General features: G+C 46.8%; 1 protein-coding gene across 2 annotated transcripts in view; it reads left to right on the top strand.

Annotated features, from left to right (window-relative positions):
- The first annotated feature begins 8,853 nt into the window (after window positions 1-8,853).
- CD58 (CD58 molecule) overlaps window positions 8,854-25,122 on the top strand; it is a 44,787-nt gene continuing 28,518 nt past the window's right edge. Inside the window, exons 1-2 of one of the 2 annotated variants that reach the window (XM_084617087.1) lie at window positions 8,854-9,041; window positions 17,012-17,323. In XM_084617087.1, the coding sequence (XP_084473213.1) occupies window positions 8,984-9,041; window positions 17,012-17,323 (370 nt within the window). In that variant the 5' untranslated portion in view covers window positions 8,854-8,983. The remainder of the gene's footprint in view (window positions 9,042-17,011; window positions 17,324-25,122) is intronic. The other variant, XM_084617086.1, reaches the window with a different exon arrangement.

Raw genomic sequence — 25,122 nt, 5'->3', positions numbered from 1 at the left:
CATCAATCCCCCGGTAAGTGGAGACAAGCCCTCAGTGTCACAAGCTAAATACAAGATGGAACAGATAGTTTAGTATAAATAGTTAGCACATATTTTAAGGGACCTGTAGTGGGGGGGCAGCCCCACTCCTGCAGAACAGGGGTTAAAAGCAGCCCTAGAGAGGGCTGCAGCTGGGAAAAGGAGTGAAAGCAGCTGAGTGAGTAGCTGGTCACAGGTGTGGACAGCCCAATCAGGTGACAGCTGGCCCTATAAAGGGCTGTGAGCCAGGACCTGAGGAGTCTCTCCCCAATCCTGGAGGGAGAAGGGCTAGCTGCCTGAGAGGAAGGTACCCGAACTGGAGCAGTACTGGGGAATAGGGCAAGGGAACTGGGGAGCTCCAGCCTGGTAAAACCCTAGGCTGCAGGCCTTGATGAAGGCCTACAGGGGTACTGGGGCTGCAGAGATACAGCCTGGGAATAGGCAAAGGCAGCAGTTCCTAACCCCTTGCCAATGATGAGTGGCCATTACAGGCTGCAGTCTGCCCCAGTGAGCAGGAGCTAGCTGATGACTGGCAGTAGGTCCACTGAGGCAAGGTGGGTTTAGAGGGTTGTGGGTTCCCCTGGGAGAGGAGACCCAGAGTGTGGGGGTCCTGCTGGGGCAGAACCCTGAGGTAGAGGGCACTGGAGTCTGGGAGGGACACGGGGCCAGCGGCAGGTGAGACACTGGCCTGCAGAGGGCGCTCCATATGCTGGAAAAGAGCTAATTCCCAAGATGATCAGCAGGAGGCACTGCACCAGTGAGGCTTTGCTTCGCTATAGGACCATTCAAGGTGAAGTGGCTCATTAATGCCCCATTAGGGAATGGTGGCAGAAGAGTATGGGGCAATAATGTGGCCAATGTGGTCAACCGGCCACTTCTCTTTGAGTGGTCCCTTAGAATATGTGCTTACTACTTACGCTAAACTCTCTGTTTGATCTTGTATTTAGCTGTTGCTGTGACTGACACAATGAGTACAGTGTCTCAGACCTGAAGAAGAGCACAGTGTAGCTCTCAAGTTTGTCTCTCTCAGGTCCAGTAAAAGATATTACCTCACCCACCTTGTCTCCTAAATACTTGTCAGTCTTAGGCCATGTCTACACTAGAAAATTGTCGATCTAAGTTACACTGGCATATAACTGCAGCCAAGGGTGAAAGTAGGCTGGTACGGTGTACTGGTAAGAAGCCAGTACCGGCTCGTACACAGCCGATGTTAAAGCGCTGTGGAGATTTAAAAGGGCGCAGGGCTCCTGGCCGCTGCCACTGCTACCACAGCATCAGGAGCCCTGGGCCCTTTTAAATCGCTGCTGGAGCCCCGGGTGGTGCGGGCCAGGCAATGCGGCTGGGTTGGCTGGGAGAGGCTGACCCCCAGCCCTGCCCTTTCCGCCCAAGGCCCCACCCCTTCTGGGGGCCCAGAGCTGGGCCCCTGTACCGATCAGTGTTTAATATTACTTTCAGCAGTAATTAAATTGGCTTTTGCGTGTCCACTTTACATGCCTTGTGTTGGTGGTGCACGTCCTCACTTGCACTGATGCAGAAAGCAGTGCGCCATGGATAGCTATCCCACTGTGCAACTCACAACCATCTTGCGCATGGTGTTTTGACAAGGTTTTGCAATGCCTCTTGGGGTCAAATGAGTCACGCTGGGGTGAGTTGTAACATGACTTCAACATTCCATAATTCAGTGTTGTCCATCCAATAATTTCATCTGCATCCCATAATGTTTTGCATCTCTTCAAAAATCCCTGCAAAACTGCATATCCCTCCTCATTGTCTGCCATCGTCTGACAGAAACATGGATCCTTCACAGCTCTGCACTGCTGTGATGCGCACTGCAAGCATGGATCCTGCAGTATCTGCCAAGCTGCCAGAGGAGCCATGGGGAACATGATGATTCCATAAGGCCTGGGTTGCTGTGGGATGTAGAAAGAAACAATTGAGTCATTGGTGGTGTTCACAGAGCGGCTGGAGATGGTGGAGTGCTGGTTCTGGGCCCGAGAACCAAGCACTGAGTAGTGGGAACACATCGTAATGCAGGTTTAGGATGAAGAGCAGCGATTGCAGAACTTTCCGATGTGCAAGGTCACATTCCTGGATCTGTGTGATCAGCTCACCCCAGCCCTCCAGTGCAGGGACACTAGAATAAGATTAGGAGGACTTGTGGCACCCTAGGGACTAACAAATGCATTTGACCATAAGCTTTCGTGAGCTGCAGCTCACTTCATTGGATTGGCACTGATTGGAGAAGTGAGTGGTGATAGCTCTGTGGAAACTTGCAACACCCAATTGCTACTCATGTTTTGGGAATCAATTTGGAGTTGGGAAATCCACCACGGGGGTTGTTGTGATGCAAGTGTGCAGGGTTGTTAATTGCCTCCTGCTACAAAGGACTGTGACTCTGGGCTGTGTGCAGGACATAATGGATAGTTTTGCAGCAATGGGGTTCCCGACCTGCAGTCAAGTGACAGATGGCACACACGTCCCTATTTTAGCACCAGACCACCTTGCCACAGAGTACATCAGCAGAAAGGGCTACTTTTCTATGGTATTGCAAGCACTGGTGGCTCACCAGGGATGCTTTACCAACATCAGTATGGGCTGGTCAGGGAAGGTGCATGACGCATGCATCTTTAAGAACACAAGGCTGTTCAGAAAGCTGCAAGCAGGGATTTTCTTTCTAGCAGACCTGTGGACTACTACTGGGGATGTTGAAATGCCTTAGGGATCTGGGAGACCCAGCCTACACTTTACTCCCATGGCTCATGAAGCCGTACACCAGCCACCTGGACAGCACCAAGAAGCACTTCAGCAACAGGCTCAGCATATGCAGAATGGCCATTTGAAAGGTCACTGGTGCTGTCTACTCACAAGACTGGATCTCAGTGAAAAAAGTCCCAATGGTGATAGCTGCCGGCTGTGTCCTGCATATCTGCACAGCAAAAGGAGAAGGTGGAATGATTGTCTGCTAATTTAGAGCAGCTGGATACCAAGGCTACAAAAATTGCTCAACATGAAGCTGTACAGCTCAAGGAGGCTTTGAAAGACCATTTCAATAGTGAGCCACAGTAATGTGTAGCAGCCGTGTTAGTCTGTATTCGCAAAAAGAAAAGGAGGACTTGTGGCACCTTAGAGACTAACCAATTTATTTGAGCATGAGCTTTCGTGAGCTACAGCTCACTTGTGTGCAATGTGTGTTGCTGCAGTGTGCTCTATGTGACATTGCTCTTTTGCACCCCAGTATGAAGCTTGTAATGAGTGCTCTGTGAGTGGTAATGTAACATTGCAAATATAACATTGCACCTATTACTATTATCTGTGAATGATGTCAGCCGCAGCCTGCATATGTTGTGAACTCCATAAAGATTAATTAAATTTTCCCCCAAAACAGACTTTGATTCCATACTCATGCAAACAGACACATTTATAACAGAATAAAACTTTTGAAGGGGGGAAAGAACAGTCGTTTCCATTTCAGAAACACACACTGACCTGTGAAAGACACCGTTGGTGTATATGTGCAGCTGTGATTGACTGTACTCTCCTCTGGGGGTGGAATGGTAGAGGCAGGCATGCATGGGACTGTTGAACCTGAAGGTCAACAAGAGTCTACAGCATGTTTGCTGCTTGACAAGTGCAAGCATCTCTTGCTGCATATCTCTGTCCTTTTCATGTCCCTTTCTCCTCTCCGCTCTATCCCTGTCCATGCTGTCCATGAGGGTGAGCCTCCAAGCGGTACTGGGTTTACAGTGGTGCCAGTGATGCCATGCCTCACACTCGGAAGGGGCCCATAATCCCTCTGACATGTAGAGGGTGAGCCCAGCAGGCGCTGGCCCTTGGGCTGGTGCAGGAGGCCACCCCACAGAGTGCACAGAGCCACCTGCAGGGGGCAGCTCCCCAGCACTGCACCCTGGGCTCGGTGAAGTGGCTGGAGCCGCTGAGGCTTGGAAGCAGGGCAGCCAGGAGGAGCAGCAGCAAGTGTGGCCATGGGGAGGGGACCCGCAGCCTCAGGTGACTGTGCCCCAACGCATGGTGCTGGGGGTGCTTCACTACTGGGCCCACGTTCCACTCTCCGGGGCATGGCTCCTTCGGGCACTGGGCTCCATTCTGCAGCTGTGGGGCACAGATCGTTGCTCTGTGCCCCTCCCTTTGGAGCTGCCACCGCGGCTCAGCCCCCTCCCAGCCTCTGGTGGGGCGGTCATGTCCCCTCCCCCTCATCCTGGGTCCCCTATGCCCTGGGGCGGAGGGATAGCTTAGTGGTTTGAGCATTGCCCTGCTAAACCCAGGGTTGTGAGTTCAGTCCTTGAGGGGGCCATTTAGGGATCTGGGGCACAAATTGGGGATTGGTCCTGCTTTGAGCAGGGGGTTACACTAGATGACCTCCTGAGGTCCCTTCCAATCCTGATATTCTATGATTCTATGCAGCCCCTTTCCCAAATTAGTCTGAGGTGGGTATGGGCTGAGCTCAGGCATCCCCTGCGGCTAGGGATTCCCCACTGCTGGGGTCAGCACTAAGCCCGGACACTTGTCCCAACCCTTTCTGCTGCACTGCCCCTGCCAGTGCTGGCCAGTGTGGAGGTGAGCCGTGGTCCAAGCTGCAGCCAGATGAGGCCTGGCCCGGTTCAAAGAACAGGGGTGGATCGTCGGCAGGGGGTGAATCGGGAGTGGGGTGCCTCATAGCGGTCCATCTGGGATTTCGGGGTGGAGACTGGTTTGGGAATAGAGGTTTGAGAGCCAGGAGCCCTGTTCTGGTAGGCAGTGGGGAGTTTTGGGTCAAGAGGGGTTGGCTCATAGAGGGGTCTGATCCAGTTTGGGCTGGAAGGGGGTCTGGTCCAGTTTGGGGGTTTCGGTCTGGGGAGGGGTCTGGCTCTGGTCCAGTCTGGGGGGGGTCATTGTGGGGAGGGATGTGGGCCAGGTCCAATTTGAAGGGTTGGCTGAGTCTTTTAGGTGCACAGCTGGTCCTGATCCTAGTCTCTGTACTTCCCTGCCAGCAGGGAAGGACTAGCAAGTAGGGTGACCAGATGTTCCATTTTTAAAGGGACAGTCCCAGTTTTTGGGACTTTTTCTTATATAATGCTATATATATAATACTATATATATATACCTATTACGCTCCACCCCCTGTCCTGTTTTTTCACAGTTGCTATTTGGTAACTAGCAAGTCTAGTATGAATAATGGTGCTATCAGTAAAATGTATTAAAGTTTTTCATATTTTGTGTTTTTAAAATGTTTTGAAGAGTTTTAAATCTGCCCCAATTTCATACAAAAATTTAATTCAAGCCCTGGTTGTTAATATGTGAAATGTGAAGGGTGAGATAGTGTGATGGTTCCCTTTTAGTGGGAGCAGCACATGACTGGTGGTTTTGGCCAGCTTTGGCTTTTGTTAGTTGTTTTTACCCACTGTGTTTTATTTTGTATGTTTTCTTTTCTAATTTATTTGTTGTACACGTGTGTGTATTCTTTTGTCCAAAGGCTACCATTGCTGGTACTCTCGGGGCAGCCACCTCCATCTGTAACTTTAACTTGTGAATTTTGTAAATAAAACCTGTGCAGCTGTGTCAAAAACAACTTCTGTGTCTAGCTCCTGTCTTTTACAATTGTACCCCATGGGGGCCCACAAATGTTTGGCACCAGGCCCACAAAAGGTTAATCCAGCCCTGCCTCTAAGCCTTCTGCTCAGTATTCGAAGCAGTAGAGGCTTGTAGGATCTCTTGGAACATGTCATCTCACGTCCTCTTCCTTCTCCTCCTTATCTCAGAGACTTTGCGGTCAGAAGGGACCATCGTGATCATCTTATCTGGCTGAGCTGCTCTGCTGGTGTGGATGGAGAGACCCCCAGGCCACATTTCCAGCTGCAAAAGATACAAGGCACAGAGGTACTATTGTGAGTGTATTTGTAAGATAAATGGAAATGTGGTACACTGAATTCAGTCCCCTTGACCCGCACAAGTTACAAGCACTACATTCTCAGTTCTCCTTGGGACTCATAGGGCATGGCACCAGTCCCAGCCATGGTATCCCGGGAAGGTAGGGGGGGAATTGGGGAAATAAGGGGGCGATGGCTCACAGGCATAAGTCTATGTGCATAAATAAGGTCCTGCTTGAATCGCAGGATGGTCTATAAATAATTGTGGCTGAGCAGTGGACAAGATGTGGGAAATCATGGAAAAGTAATGGACCTTTACTAATAATGGTAGTTTAAAAAAGCCGATTTTCAGCTTGAAAAAGAGATGGCTAAGGGGAGATATGATTGAGGTCTATAAAATCAGGACTGGTATAAAGAAAGTAGATAAGGACATGTTGTTTACTACTTCTCATAACACAAGAACTAGGGGTCACTAAATAAAATGAATAAACAGCAGGTTTAAAACAAATAAAAGGAAGTATTTCTTCCCACAACGCACAGTCAGCCTATGGAACTCCTTGCCAGAGAATGTTGTGAAGGCTAAGACCATAACAGGATTCAAAAGAGAACTATGTAAATTCATGGAGGATAGGTCCATCAATAGCTATTAGCCAGGATGGGCAGGAATGGGGTCCCTAGCCTCTGTTTGCCAGAAGCTGGGAATGAGCGACAGGGGATGGATCACTTTTTCATTACCTGTTCTGTTCATTCCCTCTGGGGCACCTGGCATTGGCCACTGTCAGTAGACAGGATACTGGGCTAGATGGACCCTTGGTCTGACCCAGTAGGGCCATTCTTATGTTCTTATTTCTTTAAGAAAAATTTGCTGGAATGATATAAACACTCAAGTATTATGTTATGCCTGCTAATTTTTTTGATAACCAGACATTTTTCTGAAACTATATTTTATTTTTTAAAAAGTGACTGGTACAATATACAATTCAGGAGATTAAAAGTCTTAACACAACTGCTGGAGAAACAAGTCCAGTCACTTTAGCCTTTTACATTTTACAGGCATTGAATATTAGTGCGGTACACCTTGCTACAGAGGGTCTCCTTCACGCCCTGTCTTTGCATTGTGAAGACTTGTCTCTACTGAGATACTGCACACTTGGCATCCACAGAATTAGGCAAGATTGATAATGATCGCTTTGCTGTCCCTGCTAACTCTAGAAAATGCTGTAGAACTTTAGGTGAATCCCAAAACAAGATCATTTCATTCACATTCACTTGCAAAACATTTGTATGGGGAAAGCTGTGCTGTAGCTTCATGGCCAAACTTAGGGATTGCCTCCAGAAGGAGTGCCTGCTCTGATAACGTGTTCACTTGTTTCACATCAAATACCTGAACTGCTTTCATCAATGCCAGTCCAGGCTGCGTGAACCTTGATCCTTGTTAAGCAGGTCTGGCAACACTTTCCTCAGTAGTAGTCTTTCAGTTTGTTTGCTGTTTTCTTGAACACTCCTTGTAAAAACACATTCCGCTCTGCATCTTCGCTGTGCTTTTCCTTTGCATTGGAGTCTGCCCAGTGTGTCAAATCCATACAGTGTTGTACAATTGATGGACAGAAATAGAACACATCTCAAAAGATTTGGTGGTTTTCACCAATGGTTTGGCATTCCAAAATTAACTATAGCAAGTTCACAGTGTTTAAAAGTGAGATCAGGCTGTCCATTATTTGAGTATCAAGTGAAATCGCCATTTCACTTTCAACAAACTCGCCGTAGTCACTTACATGCTCAGCACAGTAAAGAACTACTTCAAAGCACGAATTCCATTGTGTCACTACTGGTTCTGGAAAGAGAGGCACTTGGTCAGGAGGATTAAGCTGTTTTTTTTCCTGCAAAGAAAGTCTGGAAACGCAGTTTGCGAGCTGTGCAGTGTTTAAACATTTTTTTTTTAGCAGCAGTGAATTTCTTGACTTCAGAAAAACGAATGCACCACTGATTGCTGCCAGAATTACAATATGCTCATTGCACTTTACATGCATTGAATTAGGAAGTAGCCCCTGTAGAACCTGATTATATGCTCGAGTGCAGTACGTTGCATTGTCTGTCATGTCCCATACATCTTATTAAAGTCTATATCAAAATTGGTCAGGAACTTGCTGGCCAATGGGAGCTGCGGAGCCGGTGCTCGGGGCAGGGGCAGTGCATGGAGCCCCCATGGCGGCCCCTGAGCTGGAAGGACATGCCGGCTTCTTCCCGGGAGCCACGCGGAGCCAGGCAGGGAGCCTGCCAGGCAGGGAGCCTGCCAGCCCCGCTGCACCACCGCCGCCAAGCGGACTTTTAGCAGCCTGGTCGGTGGTGCTGACTGGAGCCACCAGGGTCCCTTTTTGACAGTTTTCAGAGTAACAGCCGTGTTAGTCTGTATTCGTAAAAAGAAAAGGAGGACTTGTGGCACCTTAGAGACTAACCAATTTATCTGAACATAAGCTTTCGTGAGCTACAGCTCACTTCATCGGATGCATCGGATGGAAAGCTCATGCTCAAATAAATTGGTTAGTCTCTAAGGTGCCACAAGTCCTCCTTTTCTTTTTTTGACAGCGTGTCCAGTCGGAAACCAGACACCTGGCAACCCTACCCAGCTCCAGCGTGGCCAAGGGGCAGGGGCTGGGGAAAGGAGGAGCGAGGCCCCCCAGCTCTACCCAGGCGGCTCCTGCAGAGACCGCGGGTTAATCCGCCACTGGGAAGAGGGCTGCAGCGAGGGTAGAGGGTTGATGGAGACGGGGGGCTATGGGAGAGGCAGAGGGATGGAGGGGTGTAGGGGGCCAGGAGAGAGGGGGGGTGATGAGGGCGATGGGGGAAGGGAGGGAGTGTGGGTTGGCGGGAGGGGGCTGGCGGAGCCGAGGACGGGGGCGGTGGGGAGCCAGGCGCCGACGGGAGGCGGGCTGGCTTGGAGGCGGTGCCAGGGACGCTGCGGCGCGGTAGGGGCCGGACCACGATTTAGTTTCAGTTTCAGTCTGGGGGCGGCGGCGCCTGGGTTTGTGCAGCGCGGCGGCCCCGGGGCAGAGTGGAGCGAACCCGCCGGGCCCGCGCCGCCCGGTCCGGCCCCGCGAGCCGACATGGGGCCCGCCGGCCGCCTCTCCGCGCTCGAGCTGCTGCTGCTGAGCGCCCTGCTGGGTAAGGGCGGCTGCCGCCTCCCTCCCTTCCCGCCTCGCCGCCGGGACCGCGTGCGAGAAGCTGCCCGCCGTCCCGGGGCCCCGACCCGCACCTCCCGCAGCAACGCTGCGCAGAGGGGGTGGCGTTGCCCCGCGGTCCGGGCCGTGCCTGGGCTTCACTGGGGCGGGAAGTGCGAGGGAACTGGAAGGGCTGAGGCTGGGTCCCGGGGGAGCGAGACCGGGAAGCCACGGGGCGGGCGGAAGGTTCTTCCTGGGATTGTTTGTTATAAAAAGCCTTTTCCCAACCCGGAAAAGTTGTTTTCAGTCTGAATGAAAGTGAAGGGTCTGGGCCAGCTCCCCCTGCAATTACAGGGACAGCGGGGACGCGCCCAGAAAAAGGGAGGGTGGAAATAGCTTCTTCCTTCTTCTTAGCTGCTCCCTGCTCATGCCAGTGTCTTATCTGGGGCCAGTGGTGCAGACGCATAAAAAGTTTATGATTCTGGATGCTTGCCAGCCCCACAGAGGTGACACAATTGTGAGCTGAAGTCTGTTCCTCTTTGTGTCTCAGGAACAGAATTACTTGCTAAGAGCTCAAACCTCCAATTAGGGTGACCAGATGAAACGGACAAAATATCGGGACACATGCGGGAAGCAAAAAAACCCCAAAAACCTGCCGGAGCGGCCAAAGCTACAATATTGGGACAAATGGTGTCCCGACCGTGCATCGGTTGGGACGCGGGACAAAGAACTAAAAATCAGGACAGTCCCGATTTTATCAGGACGTCTGGTCACCCTACCTGCAATTGCCTTGACGTGGGCAAACCCAGGCAAAACGTCCCTGGGTCTCAGTGTGGGTGTGTGTCCACATGGAGTCATTTGCAGAATGAAGGCCTAGGTCAGGGTAGTCAATTATTTTCTGTCAGGGTCCAAGTTTCTTGGCCAAGGTATAGTCAAGGTCCAGACTCCAGAGAAAGTAGTAATAATAGGATTTCAGGGTCTGTTCAAAAGCATCTGGTGGTCTGGATTTGGCCCATTGTCTGCTGATTGACTATCGCAGCCTAGGTTTCTATCATTTACACCTCTGTAAACCCACTGAGGAAAATGGAATTACACAGATATTGTTAAGGGCCTATCTTGGCTCAGAGAATTTTTAGTGCTGGTGATGATGCATGTGGCAGAAAGAATCCATCTGGGGTTTTGCAGGGCTGACCATCAGAAAAATAATAATAATTTGACCTGTAAACTGAGCACATTTAATCTGGAATCACTGAGGCCTGGTCTACACATAAAATGTAGGTTGACCAGGGCTGGATTGCCAATTAGGAACATTAGGCACATGCCTAGGAATGCCATTCTAGGGGTACCTTACCTTTTGGGTGACCAGGCAGCAAATGTGAAAAATTGGGACGGGGTGGGGAGTAATAGGGGCCTATAAGAAAAAGACCCAAAAATCGGGATTGTCCCTATAAAATCAGGACATCTGGTCACCCTACTTACCTCTCTAAAACTGTGTGCAACACAAAGATCAGCTGTAGGCATCAGGGTGCTATAGATGCTGTGCCTAGCGGCGTGTAAGGTGTAAATCTGGCCCTGAGGTGGACCTATCTATGTTGCTCAAGACTAAAAAATTTCACTCTCTGAGCACAGTAGTTAGGTCACGGGCAGGCAAACTTTTTGGCCTGAGGGCCCCATCGGGTTTCTGAAATTGTATGGAGGACCGGTTAGGGGAGGCTGTGCCTCCCCAAACAGCCGGACACGGCCTGGCTCCCACCCTCATCCAACCCTCCTGCTTCTCGCCCCCTGACAGCCCCCCTGGGACTCCTGCCCCATCCAAACTCCCCTGTTCCCTGACGGCTCCCCGGGGACTCCTGCCCCATACATACACCTCCCTCCCCTCTCTCGGTCCCTTGACCGCCCACCCCTAACTGCCCCCCGCTGCCCCATCCAACCCCCCCTTCTTCCTAACTGCCCCCTGAGACCCCTGCCCCATCCAACCACCCCTTTTCTTTGACTGTCCCTGGACCCCTTGCCCCTAACTGCCCCCTACCACCCCATTCAACCCCCCCTCTCCTCCCTGACTGCCCCCCCAGGACCCCTGCCCCATCCACCCCCTCGCTCCCTGTCCCCTGCTCACTCCCTGCCGCCCCATCCAACCCCTCCTCTCCTTCCTCACTACCCCCCTGGGACCCCTTTTCCCATTCAACCCCCACTCCCTGCCCTCTGACCACCCCGATCCCTATCCATGCCCCTGACCACCCCCCCCCAACTGCCCTGCCCTCTATCCAACCCCCCTCTTGCTCCCTGTCCCCTTACTGCACTGCCTGGAGGACCGGTGCCTGGCAGTGTGGCTGCACCAGGACAGGCAGCCGCGCCGCACAGCATAGAGCACTGGGTCAGGCCAGGCTCTGCTGCCTGGCCATCTAGAGCATTGCGCTGCGCTGGGGAGGGGGGACAGCCTCCCAGGCCAGGAGCTCAGGGGCCGGGCAGGATGGTCCCGTGGGCCGTAATTTGCCCACCTCTGAGCTAGGTTGACCTAACTCCTAGTGAAGACACGGCTAGGTTAACGGAAACCTGCTTTCTATATTACCTACATTGATGAGAAAACCCCTTCCGTTGATGTAGGGAGCATCTACACTACAGTACTGCAGCTGTGCTGCTGTCGTGTAGATTTACCCTGAGAGACAACAGGACCCCAGGATGTGAATATTTCAGAGCCACTTTTCAGATCAGAAACACACTTTAAATAATTGCACAGGTTTATAAGATTTTGGGCTTTTTCCAACAGAAGAAATACATTGGTGCTGCAGGAAAGCATCAGAAACACGTGGTGATATCACAGATCTTATGATTAAATATAGTGATGTCTCATAAATGATCAGTATGAGGTAATGTGGTGGTGTTCATTCACATCCAGCCCTCCCCCAATTGCGTTCGGGACAGCAAAAATATCCTTGTTGTTTGCAAATTGGATACAATTAACTTAGGCTTGAATAGAGACTGGGAGTGGCTAAGTCATTATGCAAGGTAACCTATTTCCCCTTGTGCTGGAAATGGCCCACCTTGAGTCTCTAAGGTGCCACAAGTACTCCTTTTCTTATTGTAAGGAGAGTGATCACTTTAGATAAGCTATTACCAGCAGGAGAGTGGGGTGGGAGGAGAGAAAACCTTTTGAAGTGATAAACACCCATTTTTTCATGGTCTGTATGTATAAAAACATCCTCACTGCATTTTCCACTTTTATGCATCCGATGAAGTGAGCTGTCGCTCACGAAAGCTTATGCTCAAATAAATTGGTTAGTCTCTAAGGTGCCACAAGTACTCCTTTTCTTTTTGTGAATACAGACTAACATGGCTCTGCTCTGAAACTTCTTGTGTACTGTACATTTTGTCTGTCAATAACTCTGGGGAAGTGTTGAGCTTCACTGCCTTTTGTTGATAGAAATTCTAGACATATTTGGCATTTCTTAATCAGAGTGGGATGAAAATACTGAATGTGACAGAATTATTCCTGGCTGCTTGATACCAGCATTTCCAGGATGGCCCCACAAAATTGGAGGCAGATGGCAACCTTGCATGGTTTCTTTTAGGAACAGGTGAAAGTTTGTTGTGATCATAGTAGCATTGCAGAGGCTGGCAAACTATACTTCATGCCTTCTATGGCACTGGCTCATTGGCTGTGGTTAGATTTGGTTACTGATAAAATGGTGAATGTTTTGTATTCTGGGTTTTTACTTTTCTTTAAAAAACAGAAATTATCAGTCACGAGTTCTGTCTGGTTTACCTACTTTAAAGTAAGATTTGGAATTTTGGCAGGTGCTTAAATAACTAGTAATATTTCTCATGAAATATCGGATAGGTGACATTTTCCTCCCTCTGCCTGGAGAGAGAACTCCTAAGGATAAGGAATATATATCAGGTGCCTCTCAGCCTTTAACACTAATCAAGTAGAAACCTATCTGTACTGAAAATTACCCATTTGAAAATCATTCATCAGATGATAAGAAAAGGGATCATTGCTATCAGAACATTAAGCTAATTTGACCCAAATGGATGTTTTGAAACATGAATTCTGATTCATGATTTGTATTAATTTAATTATTTTCACATAGGAGACTTGCTTGTGACTTTTTCTGTTTAATTGGGGGTTTGCTGAGTATATAAAACGGGATATAAGAACAAAGTTACTTTTTGTTATGATGTTGTCTTTGCTCTGTTGCTAACTGTTTCAAACCATCCCTTGAGATGTAACCATCCCTTACATTCCCCGGGCTCTCTAATTGCAGGGTCAGGATCTTGGTGTCTGCTTGATTTTCAGCAGTTTTTTTGGGCAATGATGTAGATCTGGATGTGTGTCAGTATCATAAATTATATTGCAGTATCATATTGGTTTCAGTTATTCACTTTGAAAGATAGCAAATTATCTGAATAAGTAAATATTAAAATAAATTGCGGTGGCACCTACGTGCCAACCAGGTCAGGGCCCCATTGTGCTAGACCCTGAAGAAACATATAGCAAAGGCCATTCTGTGCCCCAGAGAGCTTACATTTTAAAAGAGCACATAACAGGTAGATGAGGCAAATAAGGGGATCAGGGTGGCGGGCAACAGGGTAACAAAAATAGTAGGGTGGGCACAATTCTTAGCTAATCACGAACTGCAATCGCAGCTCACCAGCTGCCACCTCTATGGCCCCCCACACCATAGTATCTAAGTGCCTCCTCCTTTAAAGGAATTTAAAGCCATACTATATCTGCTTTGTCTTCCTGAGTCTGTCTATTTTTGTCCCCTGCCCTTGCCAGTGTTTGTCCAAAATGGCACTGATGATGAAAGTGGCAAGGTGATAATGCTCTAGAAATGCCAAGTGTACACAGTAGAGGCACACTGGCATTTCTAGAGCAAATAAGGCTCTGTTCCTGCCACTTGTTCATCTACAGAGCTTCGCACGCTCTCAGCACCCCACTGAATACATTTTACTTTGCATGGGTGCAAGAGTCTGTCCATGTGAAACAAGTTGCAGGATCAGGGCTCAAATGAGTATACCAAGAGTGAAATCCTGGCTTTATTGAAGTCTCCCATTGACTTCAGCAGGGCCAGAGTTTCATGCCAAGATCACAGAGGAGAAGTAAATAGATATGTTGAAGAAGTAATGTTTCCACACACTCACACTGCGACATGTGGACACATTGGCTGGTGGATGCACTCTCAAGAGTTAGGAAACTCTTTTTTATTGTTCCTGGACTATTTTACCTGTCTTTTACCTGACATTTAAAAATCTTACTCTTTTCCTAAACTCATTTGACTTTTGCTATATTTCCTCAGTACTTAGGTTGCGGGAGGGAGGGTTTCCTTTTGTTTCTCCTTCAGTTTGGAGAAGAGGAGATGTGAATGTTCTTAAAATCGACACAGCCTGTATGAAATAGGAGAGGTACTTTATTCTGTGTTGATAAGTGGACAGAAGGATAGTGGTGGGCATCTCTCCTGGTAGAGCAAACACACTTTCTTTCCCCTCAATTTAAAGGGGACCTGAAAAAAAAAATATTTGTCTTCTGCCCTCCTTTTGTTTTTTCATGATAGGTAAGGAAAACCTGATAATTTTTTAAACAAAACATCCAGTTTTTTTGTTTTTTTTTAATTCTGCTTGCTTTTACCTTACAAATATGAGGAACATCTGGTCTTTGATTTTGTTGGATGTTTCCCTGGGTGACTCAGCTCTATTGGGAGTTGTTTCCATTTTTAACTGTAGGGGCAGGAAAATTGACTCTTTATTAAACAGATATTTTCTTCTAACTGAATTAAATAGGTGTTAACAAAACCAAAGAGTTTTAAACAGTCTGAATGAAAATTCCTTTTCCTCTCAATTATTCGGGTTTCATTGCTTCATATCTATGACGAAGTCATCCTATATAACCATCAATTCTCCATTGAGTTGTCCAGGATAAACAGGGTAGACAAGACCTGAATTTCTAATGTAAAAAATGTAGGCAAAAACCCCTAAACAAACACCTTTACAGCCTTTCTTTATAGATAAAAAAATCCTTTTTTCCCCTTTGCTGGATGACAAGAGAGGGAAAAAACCTAATTTGGTTAATATGTCTATTGTCAAACTCACCCAGCCTTTCTGGAGTAAGTTGCTATGCGCCAAATTCTTCTGTGAGCTGCACAAACAGCTCTTTGGCCCCCGTGGTTCACAGCTCTTTGCCACAAAAGCCTCGCTTTGGCCACTTGATAGGGGAGTTGCTATCTTGTGCAGTAGCTACACTGCATTTTGGAGTGAGCAGGAGCAAGCCTTGCAGACAGGTTGACAGACTCAGGCTAGCCCCAGCTCATGCCTGTAGCTACAGTTCTTTTAAGCTGTGGCTCAGGCTGGAGCTTGGGCCCTAGAGTCTAGGGAGGGGAGTGGGCTTCAGATCCCAAGCCACACTTGAAACGCTGTCTATACAGCTAGTTTTAGGGCACTAGCACAAGTCCCAATAGCCCGATTCTGTCGGCCCAGGCTGGGAGGCTCGCTTTGTTCACACCAAAATATAGTTAGACATATCAAGTGGCCAAAGCAGGGCCTTTGTGGCAAAGAGCTTCAACCACACTGTGAATCAGAATTCATGTTTCAAAACATCCATTTTGGTCAAATTAGCTTAATGTTCTGATAGCAATGATCCCTTTTCTTATCATCTGATGAAAGATATTCAAATGGGTAATTTTCAGTACAGATAGGTTTCTACTTGATTAGTGTTAAAGGCTGAGAGGCACCTGATATATATTCCTTATCCTTAGGAGTTCTCTCTCCAGGCAGAGGGAGGAAAATGTCACCTATCCGATATTTCATGAGAAATATTACTAGTTATTTAAGCACCTGCCAAAATTCCAAATCTTACTTTAAAGTAGGTAAACCAGACAGAACTCGTGACTGATACTTTTCTTTGAAAAACAAAAATTAAAAACCCAGAATACAAAACATTCACCATTTTATCAGTAACCAAATCTAACCAAAGCCAGTGAGCCAGTGCCATAGAAGGCATGAAGTATAGTTTGCCAGCCTCTGCAATGCTACTATGATCACAACAAACCTTCATCTGTTCCTAAAAGAAACCATGCAAGGTTGCCCTCTGCCTCCAGTTTTGTGGGGCCATCCTGGAAATGCTGGTATCAAGCAGCCAGGAATAATTCTGTCACATTCAGTATTTTCATCCCACTCTGATTAAGAAATGCCAAATATGTCTAGAATTTCTATCAACAAAAGGCAGTGAAGCTCAACACTTCCCCAGAGTTATTGATGGACAAAATGTAAAGTACACAGCAAGGATATTTTTGCTGTCCCGAACGCAATTGGGGGAGGGCTGGATGTGAATGACCACCCCCACATTACCTCATACTGATCATTTATGAGACATCACTATATTTAATCATAAGATCTGTGATATCACAGTGTGTTTCTGATGCTTTCCTGCAGCACCAATGTATTTCTTCTGTTGGGAAAAAGCCCCAACTCTTATAAACCTGTGCAATTATTTAAAGTGTGTTTCTGATCTGAAAAGTGTCTACTTCAGGCTGAAAATTTTTGGAAGATTTTAGCCAAAATGGTTCAGATGTTTCTGAGAACGAGGCTAGTGTTGGGGGGGACGATACATTGTTTTGCCCATATTAAATTCTGGTGACCTTTTCTTTGAACAGTGCTGGTGCCCCATGCTTTTGGAGCAGAGACTTGAAATTTGGCAAGGAAGAGGGGGCCTTTGTGTCAAGGATGTGCCTTTTACATCCTTGTGAAAATCAGATTGAATTTGGACAAGTTATAAGCCTTTGGGAAAAAAAATTACAAGTCATACCTGGGCAACCTTAATTTGAGGACTTCCTAACTTTTATGTGCTTGACTTTGCAGTCTTAATGTTCTTTTACCATAGTTTTTGTGTGTAATATTATATATAATAGATACAGAATGACTCAAACAATAGTTTAGATAACTGGGGACTAATTAAATGTATTTTCTTTTTTGGCATAGTATGCACCCGGTCTCAAGATCAAGAGTCTGTGTTTGCGATTGTGGGAGAAGAGTTTACTTTTTCACCAAAATTTAAGGGTGCTATATACGAAGTTACCTGGATGAAAAGAAAAAATAAAGTGGCTGAATGGGAAAGTGGTGGGTTACCTACGTATTTTTCTAGCTTTGGAGAGAGAGGACAGCTTGACACATCTTCTGGCAATTTGACCATCAAAAAGTTAAACCTTCATGATGCTGCAGAGTATGAGGCACAGGTTCTAGCTGTTGACGATAACCAGCTCCAGTATACAAAATTTGTATTTGAAGTATTGGGTAAGTAGTGGATAAGCAGTAAAAACAATTTGCAGCTGTTGTCTCCTTAAAAAGTGAAAAGTAGTTAACTTTAAACTATCACAATGCGAAGGAAAGATAAGAAGAATAGTAAGAGGCCAATGTAGCTCCAGCAGGAGCTCTTTAATGACCTGAAAAATCCAAAAAAGAATACTACAAGAAGAAGAAACTTTGACAAACCGCTAAGGAGGAGTACTAAAGAATAGTATAAGCATGTAGGGACAAAATTAGAAAGGATAAGACACAAAATGAATTATACCTAACAAGGGACAAAAAGGCAATAAGAGGTTCTTGAAATACACTTTCGTTCATCTCTCTCTTGCTCCTAATGTAGGTCCTTAAACTCCTGGGGGAATTCTGCACCAAAAAATTAAATTCTTCATTTTAATTGTCCAAATAACAAAATATAGTCACGCCAGTTTCAATTGTGTTGTTAATTTTATTTCAAGATACCTGTCTGCAAGTATGTTTGTAACAATACAGACAAAAAAGATTCAAATGTGTTTTGACAAATAGATTCCTTCATCGGCATAGTAATACAGAACTTTGAGTAATAATACATTTTAAACTACAATACATAAACTTATTTCCCTCACCCCTCAGAAGCAGTGCAAGGCCTGGGGGAGTCAGGTGTGAGAGGAGTTGAGGGAAGTAATTGTTGGGAAGGAGCCTGGGTATGAACTTGGAGGGTCGTTGGGTGTGAGTGTGAGAAGTATGGAACATGGTTTTTTTTGTGGGGGAAGGGGGAAATTGTTAGGGAGCCTCTCCCATACAGACCCTGGCTGACCCCTAACCACTCTCATTCAGTGAGACATATCTGCCCCCCGTCCCCATGTGTCATTGCACCTTCCTGTTCCCATGTTTCCCTGTACCTGCACTCAGCCACACTCCTCCCCCCATGTGGCCCTTCAGTAACCCCATATGCCCCACGCTGTCTGTCCCCCCCATCCCATGCCTCCTGACCTGGCCCCATGGGCAGGGCGCTGTGAGGAGTGCAGCCTCTTCTCTTCACTATCCACAGCTGGGGCTGTTCCTGCTCAGTGGCTGCTCTCTGCTCTGGCCCCCCAGAAACCCCTGGTGGGCGAAAGGCGTAACTGCAGCACCTCTCCAGTAGAATGTATGTTATGCTCATACAAAGCACACGGGATCTTTTTATAGGGGAGAAGGCAACACGCTGCGTTTATTGAAAACACACACACACACGTCCTGCAGATGGTCTTTATAGTTACCAGTCTGTCGTAGCTTGAGTTAATCTAATGGCCAGTTAGATTGAGCACGAGTGAGGAGCTGGGCTCTGTCGGTTCCGATCCGATGCTCCGAGGCTTTGCAGGACTGAACCGAGAGTTCTATGGCAAAACACCCCAGCTTTATACTTGTAAATTTCCACTTTAGCCTATGGATTTTGCAGTGTTATTCTGTAATCGTTAGTCCTTAAATGGTGTTAATCTTGGGGTTTTCCGCTGTTATCATTTGATGGTTATTGTTGGGCTTCCCATCGTTATCTCCTATTTGTTGTCTCGCCTTCGGGGGTGCCTGCCTCACCTCTGAGGTAGTCAGTGGTGCTAACATGTTTAGCATCAGAGACGATGGATGTTTTCTGATTGTCTCCTTGTGTTTCCAAGTCTTTCACTTTTTCTTGACCATCTGGACATTTGTGATGGCTTTCACACTCATCCTTAACCATGCACACATCCTTTACTCACAAACAATTTTACAGAGACTTTCAGGCAGGATAACATTTTGGAAAGGATTATATGGTTACTAAAGGGATTACAAAAGAACCTTACACAATTTAGTTTGCAGTCCATACAAGAAGCAAGACCTTATAGCAAATACTGTAATGAAATCTTATCCTGAAACAAAAGGTGATCATAATCAGCCATAAGGACTATTCTGGGGGGAAATGCCAAAGAAACCCACCAGAGTGGTATTAAAAAAGGAAAACTACACAAAAATGAGGAAGCTAGTTAGAAGGAAATTAAAAAGGAAAAATCACAAGGCGTGAAATGCCTGCAAACATGGAGACTATTTAAAAACACCCTTAAAGAGATTCAAACTAAATGTATACCCCAAATAAAAAAAAAAAAAATTGTAAGAGGACCAAAAAATGCCACTATGGTTAAACAGTAAAAGAGGCAGTTAGAGGCTAAAAGGCATTCTTTAAGAATTGGAATTCAAATCCTAGTGAGGAAAATAGAAAGTATTAATAAACTCTGGCAAGTCAAATGTAAAAGAATAATAAGGCAGTGTAGAAAGAATTAAGAGCACCTAGCTAAAGACACAAACTAAGAACAAAAAATTTAAGTACCTCAGAAGCAGGAAGCCTGCCAAATAGTCAGTGGAGCCACTGGAGGATCGAGGTGCTAAAGGAGCATTCAAAGACAACAGGGACACTGCAGAGAAGCTAAATGAATTCTTTTGCCTCAGTATTCACTGCGGAGGATGAGAGGGAGATTCCCACACGAGCCATTCTTTTAAGGTGTCAAATCTGAGGAACTGTTCCAGACTGAGGTGACAAAAGAGGTGGTTTTGGAACAAATTGATAAATTAAACCATAGTAAGTTAACAGAATCAGAAGGTGTTCACCTGTCATGGAATGCATCACTTACCACCGGACTGGCACTTCCTCCAGGTTTCTCTGGAGATTAGTTTGAGATCGACGCCCCTGTCCATTGTCCTGCACCCCATCACTCCTTCTCCGCAGTCCTCCTGCAACCCCCTTGCAGCATCAGGAATCGCAGCCTCCTCTTCGTGGCTCGGCCCTCCGGCCGTGTCACTATCCATGTTCCCCCCTTCTAGGGGAGGTTCAGCTCCTCAGTAGTCTAGCCACTTCCCCAGTGGCAACTGCAGTCACTTATCCTGCCACTTCCCCAGTGGCAAATGAGGGGCACCCATACCCAACCACTACTCCAGATGCCAGTCCAGTGACCCTGTCAATTGCAGCCTCCTGCTACACCCCTTTTGACTCTACTATTGCTGCATTTCCCTGAGCCATTTCCCTGCAGCCACAGCACCCGCCTCAGTTGCAGCAGCCCATCTGGAGTTCCTTCTCTTCTCCCCAGGTTCCTGCCTGCATTACTCTGGTCCAAGGTGCTACAGGGTTGCAGCCTACTCCAGGGACAATTTTCCCTCCTTGAGCTCCAGGCAGCTACTGATTCTGCTCTGCCCTGAAGCTCTTCTTATATGGGGCTGCTGGGCCCTGATTGGCCGCTCCTCACAGCCCTTCTCCTATTAGCTGCTTTTCACGTAGCCTCTCTACATCTCTATTAACCCTTTCCTGCCCAGTGTAGGGCAGACGCCCATCACATCACCCAAGAGTTCTGAAGGAATTCAAATATGAAATTGCAGAACTACTAACTGTAGTATGTAACCTATTGCTTAAATCATTCTCTGTACCAGATGACTAGAGGGAAGCTAATGTAATGGTTATTTTTAAAAAAGGCTCCAGAGGTAATCATGGCAATTACAGGCCAGTAAGCTTAACTTCAGAACCAGGCAAATTGGTTGAAACTATAGTAAAGAACAAAATTATCAGTCACACAAATGAACACGATATGTTGGGGAAGAGTCAACATGGCTTTTGTAAAGGGGAATCATGCCTCACCAATCTATTGGAATTCTCTGAGGGTGTCAGCAAGCTGATGGACAAGAGTGATCCAGTCAATATAGTGTACTTGGATTTTCAGAAAGCCTTTGAGAAGGTCCCTCACCAAAGGCTTTTAAGCAAACTGAGCTGTCATGGGATAAGAGGGAAGGTTCTCTCATGAAGGTCCACACTTCTGGAAAGACGTGGACAAATTGGAGGGAGTCCACAGGATAGCAACAAAAATTATAAAAGGTTTAGAAAACCTGATCTATGAAGAAAGATTAAAATGACTGTATGCTTAGTTTTACGAAAAGACTGAGGGGAGCCCTGATAAGTCATCAAATATGTTAAGGGCTATTATAAAGAGGATGATGTTCAATTGTTTTCCATGTCTGCTCAAGATGGGACAAGAAGCAGTGGCCTTAATCTGCAGCAAGGGAGATTTAGGTTAGATATTAGGAAAAACTTTGTAATTATAAGGGTGGATAAGATTTGGAATAGGCTTCTAAGGGAGGTTGTGGAATCCCCATCACTGGAGATTTTACAGAACAGGTTGGGCCAACACCTGTCAGAGAGAGTCTAGGTTTACCTGGTCCTGCCTCAGAGCTGGAAACTGGACTTGATAATTTCTTGAAGTCCCTTCCAGCCCTATATTTCTGTGATTCGATAAGAAATAGAGGGGCAACAATATTACTGGTTTGTCAAGCGAAAGAGAATTGCTCAAATATCTGAAGAAGGGAGGGTGTGCTAATCAAAGTAGCAGACTGGGAGTCAGAACTCAAGAGATTCAATTTCCAGCTTTGCCATTAACTCACTGTGCCATCTCGACAAGTCACTGAGGCCCAAGTTTCCAAAAACAGCGTCTCATTTTATGTGCCTTAATTTTTGGGTGCCTATTTCTAGACTCCTTGGGTCTGACTTTTAGAGGTCCTAAGGAACCACAGCTCCCATTGACTTCATCAGGAGCTGTAAGTGCTCAGCACTGCTGAAAATCAAGCCCAAGGAGTCTAGAAATGGACATTGGAAAATGGAGACAAACAAATTCAAGGCCTCTTTTGGAAATTTAACCTTTAATCTCTCTGTTCTTCAGTTTTCCCCTGTGTAAAAAGGAGTTTAACACCTATCTCAGAGAGTGGTTTTGAGAATTGATGTTTGTAAATCTCCATGAAGATGAAGGATCCACACAAAGTATTATTATTTGTAGCGTAAGGAGGTTTAAGACCAACAGGGACCATTAGATCTCTAGTCTGACCTCCTTATGTCACAGGCCAAAGAATTTCACCCAGTTACCCCTGTATTGAACCCAATAACTTGTGTTTGACTAAAGCATAGCTCCCTGAAAGGCATCCAGTCTTGATCTGAAGATATCAAAGACACACGGTCCACCACTCCCCTTGGTAATTTGTTCCTAAATTAGTCACCCATTGTCTTGTAATATGACAACGGAAGTCTGAAAAGCTTAAAAATGGAGAAGAAAAAAATCAAGAAAACTTATCAGTAGCAAAAAACACTTTAAGAATCCAAACTCATGGAAAAGGTGAAAGTGTCACTCTATTATCTCCAGCAGATTCATGTCTTTATGTTGTAATGAAGTACAGCGATGGGTCTAGGGAACGAAATTCACTTTGAAGAAAACAAGCTCCTCACCTTTTGTTCGTTATTTAGTTGCAAGGTGGTTAGTTCAGCTGTTCAGCTAGTAAGCGTGGGCCATATACAAGGCATGGCATTTTCTGAACAAAAACTAATATTTCACTGGTATTTCATAGAATCATAGAATATCAGGGTTGGAAGGGACCCCTGAAGGTCATCTAGTCCAACCCCCTGCTCGAAGCAGGACCAATTCCCAGTTAAATCATCCCAGCCAGGGCTTTGTCAAGCCTGACCTTAAAAACCTCTAAGGAAGGAGATTCTACCACCTCCCTAGGTAATGCATTCCAGTGTTTCACCACTCTCCTAGTGAAAAAGTTTTTCCTAATACCCAATCTAAACCTCCCCCACTGCAACTTGAGACCATTACTCCTCGTTCTGTCATCCGCTACCATTGAGAACAGTCTAGAGCCATCCTCTTTGGAACCCCCTTTCAGGTAGTTGAAAGCAGCTATCAAATCCCCCCTCATTCTTCTCTTCTGCAGGCTAAACAATCCCAGCTCCCTCAGCCTCTCCTCATAAGTCATGTGTTCTAGACCCCTAATCATTTTTGTTGCCCTTCGCTGGACTCTCTCCAATTTATCCACATCCTTCTTGTAGTGTGGGGCCCAAAACTGGACACAGTACTCCAGATGAGGCCTCACCAATGTCGAATAGAGGGGAACGATCACGTCCCTCGATCTGCTCGCTATGCCCCTACTTATACATCCCAAAATGCCATTGGCCTTCTTGGCAACAAGGGCACACTGCTGACTCATATCCAGCTTCTCGTCCACTGTCACCCCTAGGTCCTTTTCCGCAGAACTGCTGTCTAGCCATTCGGTCCCTAGTCTGTAGCGGTGCATTGGGTTCTTTCGTCCTAAGTGCAGGACCCTGCACTTATCCTTATTGAACCTCATCAGATTTCTTTTGGCCCAATCCTCCAATTTGTCTAGGTCCTTCTGTATCCTATCCCTCCCCTCCAGCGTATCTACCACTCCTCCCAGTTTAGTATCATCCGCAAATTTGCTGAGAGTGCAATCCACACCATCCTCCAGATCATTTATGAAGATATTGAACAAAACCGGCCCCAGGACTGACCCTTGGGGCACTCCACTTGATACCGGCTGCCAACTAGACATGGAGCCATTGATCACTACCCGTTGAGCCCGACAATCTAGCCAGCTTTCTACCCACCTTATAGTGCATTCATCCAGCCCATACTTCCTTAACTTGCTGACAAGAATACTGTGGGAGACCGTGTCAAAAGCTTTGCTAAAGTCAAGAAACAATACATCCACTGCTTTCCCTTCATCCACAGAACCAGTAATCTCATCATAAAAGGCGATTAGATTAGTCAGGCATGACCTTCCCTTGGTGAATCCATGCTGGCTGTTCCTGATCACTTTCCTCTCATGCAAGTGCTTCAGGATTGATTCTTTGAGGACCTGCTCCATGATTTTTCCAGGGACTGAGGTGAGGCTGACTGGCCTGTAGTTCCCAGGATCCTCCTTCTTCCCTTTTTTAAAGATTGTCACTACATTAGCCTTTTTCCAGTCATCCGGGACTTCCCCGGTTCGCCACGAGTTTTCAAAGATAATGGCCAATGGCTCTGCAATCACAGCCACCAATTCCTTCAGCACTCTCGGATGCAACTCATCCGGCCCCATGGACTTGTGCACATCCAGCTTTTCTAAATAGTCCCTAACCACCTCTATCTCCACAGAGGGCTGGCCATCTCTTCCCCATTTTGTGATGCCCAGCGCAGCAGCCTGGGAGCTGACCTTGTTAGTGAAGACAGAGGCAAAAAAAGCATTGAGTACATTAGCTTTTTCCACATCCTCTGTCACTAGGTTGCCTCCCTCATTCAGTAAGGGGCCCACACTTTCCTTGGCTTTCTTCTTGTTGCCAACATACCTGAAGAAACTCTTCTTGTTATTCTTGACATCTCTCGCTAGCTGCAGCTCCAGGTGAGATTTGGCCCTCCTGATTTCATTCCTACATGCCCGAGCAATATTTTTATACTCTTCCCTGGTCATATGTCCAACCTTCCACTTCTTGTAAGCTTCTTTTTTATGTTTAAGATCCGCTAGGATTTCACCGTTAAGCCAAGCTGGTCACCTGCCATATTTACTATTCTTTCGACTCATCGGGATGGTTTGTCCCTGTAACCTCAATAGGGATTCCTTGAAATACAGCCAGCTCTCCTGGACTCCTTTCCCCTTCAAGTTAGTCCCCCAGGGGATCCTGGCCATCCGTTCCCTGAGGGAGTCGAAGTCTGCTTTCCTGAAGTCCAGGGTCCGTATCCTGCTGCTTACCTTTCTTCCCTGCGTCAGGATCCTGAACTCAACCAACTCATGGTCGCTGCCTCCCAGATTCCCATCCACTTTTGCTTCCCCCACTAATTCTTCCCGGTTTGTGAGCAGCAGGTCAAGAAAAGCGCCCCCCCTAGTTGGCTCCTCTAGCACTTGCGCCAGGAAATTGTCCCCTACGCTTTCCAAAAACTTCCTGGATTGTCTATGCACCGCTGTATTGCTCTCCCAGCAGATATCAGGAAAATTAAAGTCAC

This window comes from Lepidochelys olivacea (assembly GCF_965140295.1).
Source record: "Lepidochelys olivacea isolate rLepOli2 genome assembly, chromosome: 1".
Taxonomy (NCBI): Eukaryota; Metazoa; Chordata; order Testudines; family Cheloniidae; genus Lepidochelys; species Lepidochelys olivacea.
The sequence above is the reverse complement of the archived record's forward strand: the minus strand, read 5'-3'. Positions and strand labels throughout refer to the sequence as shown.